This window comes from Hemitrygon akajei, unplaced genomic scaffold (assembly GCF_048418815.1).
Source record: "Hemitrygon akajei unplaced genomic scaffold, sHemAka1.3 Scf000086, whole genome shotgun sequence".
Taxonomy (NCBI): Eukaryota; Metazoa; Chordata; class Chondrichthyes; order Myliobatiformes; family Dasyatidae; genus Hemitrygon; species Hemitrygon akajei.
Genome location: NW_027331972.1, coordinates 2,483,218 through 2,494,324, shown reverse-complemented (window position 1 = coordinate 2,494,324; position 11,107 = coordinate 2,483,218). Strand labels below are relative to the sequence as shown.

The 11,107-nt window shown below is 43.5% G+C and overlaps 1 protein-coding gene across 1 annotated transcript in view; it reads right to left on the bottom strand.

Moving 5' to 3' along the window:
- Positions 1 to 321: 321 nt before the first annotated feature.
- The window catches only part of LOC140722724 (uncharacterized), a 60,188-nt gene continuing 49,402 nt past the window's right edge, over positions 322 to 11,107 (bottom strand). Inside the window, exons 18-21 of the mRNA XM_073037415.1 lie at positions 6,658 to 6,753; positions 5,370 to 5,447; positions 4,537 to 4,643; positions 322 to 441 (exon numbers count right to left, since the gene is read on the bottom strand). Coding sequence (XP_072893516.1) covers positions 379 to 441; positions 4,537 to 4,643; positions 5,370 to 5,447; positions 6,658 to 6,753 — 344 coding nt within the window. The 3' untranslated portion in view covers positions 322 to 378. The remainder of the gene's footprint in view (positions 442 to 4,536; positions 4,644 to 5,369; positions 5,448 to 6,657; positions 6,754 to 11,107) is intronic.

Genomic DNA, 11,107 nt, shown 5'->3' with positions numbered 1-11,107 from the left:
TAATCCTCCATTCCTTTCTTGTCCATAACAAAGAAGCATTATTTTTTTTAACAAAACAAAGAAGACATTTTGATTAACGTACACATTAACAATAAAAGAAGAAACCCCCCTTACAAATAAAATGTACTTTAAACTTTGAAAATGGAAAAGTGTAACTTGTTTGTCAATAATATTTAGGAAATGCAGACCACGGACTATACAGATAAATATGTGTTTGTTTTTGCTTAGATTCACCCCCACTGTCTCAGATTCCCGACGACAACACCCCACCACCATTGCCATTCCGCCAATAGATTAAATACAGTGATACATTGAATGAACATAATCCAGGATCTTCTGTGTCAATTCTTTTCACTCCTCCTGCATTCTATATTCTGTTTATTTTCTGTACTTGGACAGGACGTACTTGCAGGGGGTCTGTTCTATCAGTATCTTACGTATCTGTGGAACAGAACAGTCAATGATCAGGAATAGGTGAAGAAACACAGTCAATTTGCACTGTCCAACAAGAGAAGATCTGCAGATGCTGCAAATCACAGAAGATCCTTGAGGATCTCAGCAGCCCAGCTAGCACCAATGGAAAATGTTCTGGGCTGAAACCCTTCAGCAGAACATAGGACATCTAGGATCCCCACCATCCAAGCCATGCTCTCTTCTCACTGCTGCCATTGAACAGAAGGTAGCGGTGTCTGAGGTCTCACATGACCAGATCAAGGATAATTGTTACCCTGCAACCTTTGGGCTGCTGAACCAACATGGATAACTTCACTCATATCAATACTAAACTGAAGCCACAACCTATGGACTCAGTTTCAAGGACTCTACAGCTCAGGTTCTCATTATTATATATTGATCGATCAATTTACAATGACCCCTAAAGTGTTCAGCCTCCAACACTTTGTTCCCCTAAATATTACAACCAGCGATTTTGGTCAATTAAACTGAGCATTTTTATTTGTGAATCACATGCTCCTTTTTTTCATAGTACAGCCCAAACACAGTGAGAATTGGAACACATGAGAGCATCAATAATAGTATTTTGCATGGAGACTGCCTGGCCTGCTGAGTTCCCTCAGTAATTTGTGTGGAATTTGCACTGTGTTGGGTTCATGACCCCTAGCAGGACAGCAGAATACTTGCCTCATCCCAGCATCATCCACAGAAATCCATCCGTACGCATTGAGAATCCCCCTCCTTCACAACAGGAATCACATCACCAAAACACAGTGAGACTTAATCCCTTCCAAAACAGATCATTAATTTTCCTCATTAATCAACAACCAACCCTAAACTCATCAGGGAAAATCACCTTCCAACATACAGATCAAGGACATCTCCCCATGAGGCCATCAGGGGAATCATCTTTCACATCACACCGGGAATCTTTTCCAAACCTACAAAGATCACCCACTCTGCATGCAAGACTATCCATTTCCCCTGGTTCCTGCCTAAACCAGAAATAACTCCTTCGTACAAAATAAGTATTCCCCGTTTCCTTGGTTGTGGATAAAACCAATTATTCAGAACCCAACCCTACCCCCAGGAAAAAGAAACAGAACTATGCTGTATACGGCACTTCCGAAAAGAAAGCTAGGGACCCTTCTCAACACCCTCAGTCTAGGGTATTCCATAAGCCCCCTTATAACAGCTAACTTCCTTTTCCTACATTAGAAAATACTATCTTACAGACTGCATTCCCAGTGCAATGTATCCCTGTCTCTTAAACAGAGCAACACTTTTCTCCCCCAGACCCCACCCTCTTCCCCATCTAGTTCCAACAAAGGTTCTCTCAGCTGAAACAAAGTCTGGTTCGCCTACCCAGTGCTGCCTGTCCTGAAGGACATTTCTAACCACTTTTTTGTGTGCATTCTTCACCCACTCCTCTACACCACCGGAAACCCAAACCTCAGACTGGTGGGATTCCCACATACCGCCCAGACATAACCGCATATTCAATTTCACAAAACAAGTGAGATTGCCACTTCCTTTACACAACTTGGGAGATACTGTTCTCTCCAAATCTGAGGGAAACACTTCAACGAGTACCATGGAAAACCTTCTACTCTGCAAATCAAGGGAACCAGAACAGCTCAAAGTGAAGGATAAACCATCTCATCAAACACCAGTGAAGTCAGAAAGTGATCATCAGCACCACCAAACTCTGGCATCTGTAGCTGAGTGGAAATGCCAGTCATTGGGAAATATGATGGGAAACTGGCATCTGGGAAGGAGGGAGCATTGCTGACTGTGGAACAAACTATGAAAATGTGGGATGATGATGATGGAGAAAAGAAGTAATATTGATTATGGAAGGGAAATAATGTTAACCACAGTAACTGGGGTTAACTGGTCGCTGGGCATTCTTTCCAATTGGCAGAATGAGAGATTAACTGGTTTTCCACTAATTTGTATAACATGCAAAGTCGAGATGTATAATCATACAATTATAGCTTTGATTTTTGACCATCATCCCAGATTCCCCACCACAGTAACTCATCACCAGCAACCCCACCCATTATCCAGTGATACATTGAATGATTGTAATTCAGGATCAAGAGAATCAATTCCTTTCCTTCTTTCTGCATTCTTGATTCTGTGTAACCATAACAGATGGACAAGCCTTACCTGCTCTCTCGGCATCTCACCTATTGAATGGACAGTCAACGGTGAGAGACAACTGAAGAAACACCGTTAAACAGCACTGCGTGGGGATGATGACTCAGTCCAGGACACCAGATCCACCAGCACACCTCCTACATCACCCACAGAATCCATCACAGGACATCAAGAGATTGGCTCTCCTTCACATCAAGAATCACACCTTCTAAACACTGAGAGAATCCCATTCCTTTGGATTCAGACTACTTGCGTTCCTCATAAAGCAACCTGCAACCCTACACCTACCAGGGGAAATCATCTTTCAACACACGAGAGGAAACCCTGTGCTGAAAGTTCATGGAAATCTGTGTGAGTGGACACGAGAGGAATGATCTTCCCCATCACACCTGGCCATCTCCTCTTTCAAAACAATGAAGCCCCCTACACTCCACACATTCAGGACTTTTCCCCTCCTCCAAACCATGACAGTCTCTGCTCCATAATAGATGTGGCTCCTTCCCCCAAAATAAGGATTACATTGTCTTTTAACTGGGCAGGTCAACATCTTCATCTCAGGCCACATATTCCAGCCCCCATAATAAAATGGAATACTACCCACAACCTCCAAAGAAACCAGGGAATTCATTTCATCAACCTCAATCCAGATCAGGGGTTCCCAACCTGCAGTCCACAGTCCCTCAATTAATGGTAAAGTTCCATGGCATAAAAACGTTTGGGAAACCACAAGCTACACAATTCCACTTATCATCATCATGTGTATCCCATGAATGTTCAATGGTTCAGTATCTGAGAAGGTACACAAAACACTATCTGAAATCTGTACTCTTCTGAGACATTCACAACCACAAAGAATGAATGACAGAAAACGTTAGAACCTCAAAGCTTCTTCCCCCTCCCATAAATAAACCAAGAAAAGCATCAGCCCACCAACACCACCACCCACCATGCAAGCAATACAAACTTTTCTACAAATGTGATTTGCCATTGCCTTCTTCTGGACTGTGTCTTTACAAGATGTGTGATCCCATCCATTGTCAATAAACTTCAGATTCTGGATGCAATCAAGATTTGTGATCTGCACCATCTGTTCATACTACCAGTCACCACCTGCACCCATGGTTTCACATGACCCTAATCTAGAGGCTGAGCAATGCAATACGTCAGTGGTCCCCAACCTCCAGACTGCGGACCGATAAATTGCCACGAAGAATGCAGCGGTAGCCGGAACACACCCAGCACATCTTTAAGAAAAAAGCCGAAATAGACAAGCTAATTAATTAGGTGCCTGCCGGCACGTAAATATCAACCTAGATCAGAGGCGATTGCAGATTGAATTGCCTCTGATCTCGGCTGACATTTACGTGCCGGGCAGCACCTAATTATTTAGCTTGTTTATTTTGGCGTTTTTCTTAAAGATGTGCTGAGTACCATTCTGGCTACCGCTGCATTCTTCGCAGCAATGTATCAGTCTGCAGACCGGAGGTTGGGGACCATTGCTATACGTTATGTAAGGGTGACCTGCAGGTCACCAGAGGAAAGGAGCAACCCAACACCTCATTTGGCAGAGACACATCTCCGACCCACCACCCAAAGAGGATTGCACTAAACCCCTCAAACCAGTTAAATCCCGTTCCCTACAATAGAAATATGAAACGCATCTGGGAATGAAGGAGTAAAGATGACGGGGTAAGTGCAAACTATGAAAAGGTAGGTGTTGATGGAGAGTTTAAATTGGGAAACAATGTTAACTACGAATGGCAAATTGGGAGCAGCCACTGTTACTCACAGTGGATAGATAACCACCATTCAATGAGAAACAGTGGCCACCAGACATGGGAGGGGAAAATGGGGAGATACAATCACAGCTACATTAGCCAGGTTCTTCAAACCGGAGTAAATGAGGAATAAATGTCTCACCTGTTGGAGAAACATGTCGGAGTTTTCAGGGTTGTTCTGTCCAATGTGTAACACTTGGGCCGTGTTAATCATCTCCTCACACTGCTCCTTTGTTGGGAGCCCCTTGACTGGAAGATTAATGCAGTTTTGAGTCACATTTCCACCTGGTCCAACCCAGAGACAGCAACACCAACAGGTTTGGCGATTGTGAAGGTAAGATCAGACACTATGTCACCAGGGAATGCACAACATCATGATCTGCACTGTGGCACAAAGGGGGCTCAGCAGGGAAAGAAGATTCGATGGACTGGGAGTAGAGACAGGAGACAGGGAGGGATCTCATCTGAGTCTAATTCAGAATACAACGAATGGGATTAAGCAATCTTCAAAGATGAGACGTACGGACTGTATAGTGTGAGGTTTGTGGTCTGAAGGGTAGGGGCATACAGAGAGAAGATGTAGAGACTATCAGAGAGTAAAGGTGAGGGTGGAGCATAGTAGCAATGTGCTGAGGAACTGTAAGCAGAGGGTGTGCTGTGATGTTGAAACAAGAAATGAGACATTTTCAGAGGGGTTCCTCCAACAATGTACTGATATGGTATTTGTTCCTGCTTCCAGAGGGTGGATCTCACATTATGTCCATTAACTGAGGATGCAGCATTGACTGAGGAGCTTACACTGAACCAAGTTGCGTCCCCACAACAGAGAGAGAGAGAGACAAAGACACACACACACACACACACACACACACACACACACACACACACACACACACACACACACACACACACACACACACACACACACACACACACACACACACACACACACACACACACACACACACACACTACCTGTGCACATTTCTTCCTCTTGGGCAGAGGATGTTTCCTGAATGGGTCCTTTAGTTGATGACTCACTGTGTCCTTCAGCTTTGGAAGTCAGCAGATGGAGACTATAAAATAAAGAGCATAAGAGGTTGACAAGTTGCAATCACTGAAATACATCATCAGGGTGAGACAGAGGTTTGGAGAAAAGCATGATTTCCTACCGCGGTGAAATCTCTAAGACTCTAAGACACTTACTCCCGCATGACCAAATTGGTCTCCTGAACAACTGTCACTGCCTTCAGCATGAGATAGAATGAACTTCCAGGAAGTGTTCCTTTCAGTAATTCCAGCTATTGGTACAGAGCTCAAATACAGACCATCACCTTGAGGGATCTCAGATGATGCTGAAATGTGGCAGAGATGAGAAAGATGAAAAACTGATGCCATTCACCTCTACAATTAGACCATAAGCCATTGGGACAGATTAGGCCATTAACCTCTATGAATCTGCTCTGCCGTTCATCATGGCTGATCGTAGATCCCATTCAACTCCTTACATCTGTCTTCTCACCATAGACTATGATGCCCTGACCAGTCAGGAAACTCCACATCCAACTTTTCTAGTCCTATCAACTCTCTGTAGGTTTCAATTATATCCCCATTCATTCTTCTATATTCCAGGGAGTACCAAAGGCCCAACATGCCAATTGCCCCTCATTCATTAACCCTTTCATTCCTGGAATCATCCTCATAAACTCCTCTCTGTGTCCACCCTTGCCTGGGTGATAATTCCATCACTGAAGAATGGTCGCATATATTATGGTCACAGTCGGTGACTTCAACAGGATTTCTGAAGACAACGGGAAGATGGACAGCATCAGCTCACCTCTCTCTCTCTCTTTCCAATGTTACTCAACTAACTACCTCAAACTGAACTGAACTCTCTTCATGATCGTCAGACTATATCCATCCACCCCTAGGTTTGAACAAGCCCAGTTTTGTTCCTATTTCCACACTATATATACACACACACATACATATCACTGCTAACCTGTGTAATATATCTGCATTTATAGTACTGTATTGCATAGTTACTAATAAATACTATTAGTTCATAGCAATACCAGACTCCAAAGTGTTTTCCATTTCTGCTGATTCTTTAACCCGTCACAGGTTACGTGTCACAGGACTTAACACTTTTGGCAATACTCTGCACTGTACTGGATATCTAGCAGGTGAATTAATCCAAGAGCTGTTTGTGGTCAGAGAATAGGAGAGACTGAATGAGCCTGACAGAAACAGAATTTGGTACCTGTGGACGTATCTCCCACTGGGACAGATGATGGTTCCTGGGTGTATTCTCCAGATGATGAATTTCTGGCTTTTTCACTTGTGGATATCTGGGAATCTGGAATAAAACAACAGAGAGAGTTGAGGGTGTGAACTTTGAGAAAAGTCATTGGGCTGGGACAGATGTTCGTAGAGCAGAGGGAGGATTCCATGTTGAAGGCAACATTATCCCTCTTACCTTCACCATCTTTCCCCCACAAACAATTGATATTACCCTCCTTCTGAGTGGGGATAAATTTCATGGAAGTAATGTGCAACTAATATTTATTTTCAGTAATCCGCACTGCTCACACCTGAGCTTGAAGACACCACTGTGCACGTGGACAATCCCAGACCTGGGTTTTTCCTTTACTCCTGCAATCTCCACCCTGCATCCTGGCATGGGACCCATCTCCCTTTCCTTATTCCTCTCCTCTGGAGGTAACCATTATTCTTCCAATTGATATCTGCTGAGTGGGAGATCGCGGAGTGAATTGGAGTGTCTTTGTGGATTTCACATGTCAGGACATGCCTGCCGCGCAGAAGGTCACGTTGTGAGTTGTAGATGGTTCCTTGTGGACTTCCTGCACCAGCTTTTAAAAGTGACCGAGACCTGACAGGAATCACTTGGATTGTTAGTAACTTATCAAGGGTCAGTAATGAAAAATGAGTTGTAGGTGGAACGGCCATTGTTGGAGTAAGTCAGTGATAGAATGGTCAGGCTTTCACTCAAAAGGCTTTGGCAAGAACAGTCAGAGACCAAGGTGCTGAATTGTTTGCAGTCATTTAGTTGATTGTAGATCTTAAGCTTAAGATTTTAGAGCCAAAGATATATCTATTGTAGCCAGGATGTTAGCTAAGGCAGTGAAATGCTCCTCCTCCATCATATGGGATCTTCGGGTACCCAAGAGTCTCCCTGATGACTACATCTGCAGGACGGCCAACTTCAGCTCCTGACTGAGGAGATCAGGGAAATTGAGCTGGACATACTCAGAATGTCCTGGAGCCTAAATACTTCATGGATGAATCTTTTACTGAAGTATTCACACCCAGATTGCAGGCTCCAGAGAGTAATATGCTGATCACCTGGAGAACTACGGGGTGTAAGCAGATAGCGCAGGGTTCCCCGGTGATCGCTCCACTCAGCAAGTAGACTCATTGGACACTGCTGGGGGGATTACCTATCAAAGCACAATAGCATCCACCAGGTCGTGGCAATATGACCGACTTTAAGGCTCAGATGATAAGGGTAAATTCAAGTTGAGCGATAGTGGAAGGATACGCTATAGTTCAGAGGACTGACAGCAGATTCTCTGGCTGAGAAGGAAACGCCAGGATGGTACGTTGCCTGCAAGGTGCTAGGGTCAAAGATGTCACAGAGAGACTGCAAAATATTCTTGAGACAGGATGAGCAGCCAGAGCCCATGGTGCACATCGGCACCTGTAGCATGGGTAGAAATGGGGAAGGGGGGGGCTGCACAATGAGTATAGGGAGTTATGGAAGAGTCAGAAGAGCAAGACTTCTCTGGTCTACTCCCAGTGTCACGTTAGTCAAGGCAGGAATAGGGGTATGGTACAGATGCATGGTTGGCTGAGGGTAATAAATTCTTAGGGTGCACTGTTCATAATATGAAAGAATTCACCCTACAGGTTCAGAGGTAGAATGAAGTCAGATGCATCCATATTTCAGTGGATTAAAGGGAATTACAGAGGCATGAGAGAGGAGCTGGTAAATTTTGATTGGAAAGGGACATTAGCAGGGAAATAAGAGAGAAAAAAACAATGGTAAGAGTTTCTGGAGGCAATTTTGAAGGCAAAGATAGAAACCCCAAAGATGAAGAAGTTAGTGGTAAGATACATGATTAGGAAGTTTTGAAAACCAACAGAAGGCAACTAAAAAAACATAAGAAAGAAGATGAAATATGAAGGAAAGCTATCAAATAATATTTTAAAAATTCTCAGAGGTTTTAGACATATAAAGAGGAAACGAGAAATGAGGGTAGGCATCAGACTGTTGGAAACTGACACTTGGAGGTAGTAATGTGGGAGGAAAAAAAGGTGCCAAACAAAATAATTATTTTGTGTCAGCTTTCACTGTGGCAGACAGAAGCAGAATGCCATAAATTCAAGAGTGTCGGGGGAAGAAGTTTCTTGGAGAGAAAATGCCTGAAAGTAGATAATTCAGCTGATCCAGTTGGTCTACACCCAGAGGGATCTGAAACAAGCAGCCTAAGGGATTGAGGAAGCATTAGTAATGGCCTTTGAAGCATCTGACTTGAGGAAGGTCCATTTAGAACAGAGATGGGCACAACAGTATCGTAGTGGTGAGCACGACACTATTACAGCATAGAGCATTCTGGAGTTTGGAGATCAATTCTGGTTCCATTTGGTATGTCTCCATGCAAAATGCATGGGTTTTCCCTGGGTTATCAGGATTTCTCCCGGAGTCCAAACACACACCAGGTTGGTCAATTGGTCATTGTAAATTGTCCCATGATTAGTTTAGGGTTAATCAGGTTTGTCGGTGGTGGCTGGGGCAGCGTGGCTCAAAAGTCTGAAAGAGCCTCCTCTGCTCAATATCGCTAAATAAACAATAAATAAATAACATCAAATAAGGAGGATTTTTTTCAACCTGCGGGCGGGAGTTTCTGTGGAACTCATTGCAATGGACAGCTGTGGAAGCCAAGTCATTTGAAAAGGAGGCTAATATTTTCTTGATTATTCCAGTGTCAAAGGTTACAGGGAAGTAGGCAAAGAGCGAAGTTTAGAGCTATGGAATGGGGAGTACACATGGTAGGCCAAATGGCCTAATTATGCTCCTATACGACCATAAGATATAGGAGCAGAATAAAGACATTTGGCCCATTTTCTGCCCCACCATTTCATTATGGCTGACACAGTTCTCTCTCAGACACAGTCTTCTGGCTTCTCCCTGCATGCCGTGACCAACCATTACCTTAACTATACCCAATGACTTGACATCCTTAGCCACCTGTAGCAACTGTCCCACAGATTTACCATTCTGTGCCAAAAGCAATTCCTCTTCATCTATGTTCTAAGTGGACATCCCTCTATTCTGAGGCTGTGTCCACTGGTCTTAGACTCCCCCATCAGAGGAAACATCCTCTACACATCTACTTCTTAGAGTCTTTCACAATTTGAAGGGTTTCAATGAGATGTCCCCTCTTTCTGCAGAATTCCTGAATGTGTAAACAGCAGCAGATGGATGTTCAGATTAATCACTATAGCTCATTCAGCTCTGAGCTCTTGTGAGGAAAAAACAGTTATCAGGTCTACGGAGCTTTAAAAATACAAAATTATTTGATATTAGACTCTCTTCTCGTGAGCTTCCATGCAGTGTGAACAGGTTTCCATATTTTTTTCTTTTCAAGAATGGACATTTCCTCAAATACAGTACATTCAGTTGGCTGGGTGGTTCACCTGTTCTTGTTAATGCATACTATGCTGCCCTTCATTAGTCAGGGCATTAACTATAGGATGTGACAAGTTATGTTGTGGTGCTATGAGGTGGGTGATAAGGCTGCACTCAGAATACCAGCTTCATTCATCAGTTTTAGGAAACATGTCACCAAATCAGAAAGACTGTTATAATATATTCACAAGACAAGACACTTGTTATAATATATTCACAAGACACTTGCCTGAATTTCAGTACCTAAGTTATAAGGAGAGGTTGTGTAACCTGGGATATTATTCCCTTCATCCCACAGACCAGCCATTGCTTCACCACAGAGACTTGGGTGAGGGTCCATATCTAAAACAGCTACCACTGACAAATGTGCTTGTAGATGGTTCTGGGATTGTGGACAAATTCTTGGTCTGTACACTACTGTTCCCAAGAGACCATGAATGTGTTTTAAATCAGAGACACATGGTGAGTTTAGGAGAGGGTGTATTGTGCTAGATTGTGATGGGAAGAGACTATAGGAATCACCACAACCAGCCTTCTATCGTACCATCATATGCCCATCAGGCCTGGACATGTACGGATATACAACACTCATCCAACCACCAGTCTCTGCAGTCCGCATCTTCCTCCCATGACAGATCCTAAGTCATCCCAAACAAATCACCTCCAACATTCTACCAATTGGGTCAAAGCCTCTTTGATAATTACTCCATTCCCAATCTAAGTCCCATCTTCCGAATACGTCAGACACTCCAGACCATTTGCCTAGGATGCAACATCCAGGGAAACTCAGATCTGACCCTGAATGCTACGGTCACTCAATTATCACCAACATCTGCACATTCTTCAGAAACACTTCATGTTTATCAGAGCACATGCACTTTCCTTCAACCTGTTGTGCCACGTACCAGAGCAAATGGCCTCCAAACAGACACTGCACTCAATACCTAGATATTTGTGTCCACTCTAATTGATCCGGCCCAACATGAAACACTTTTACTCA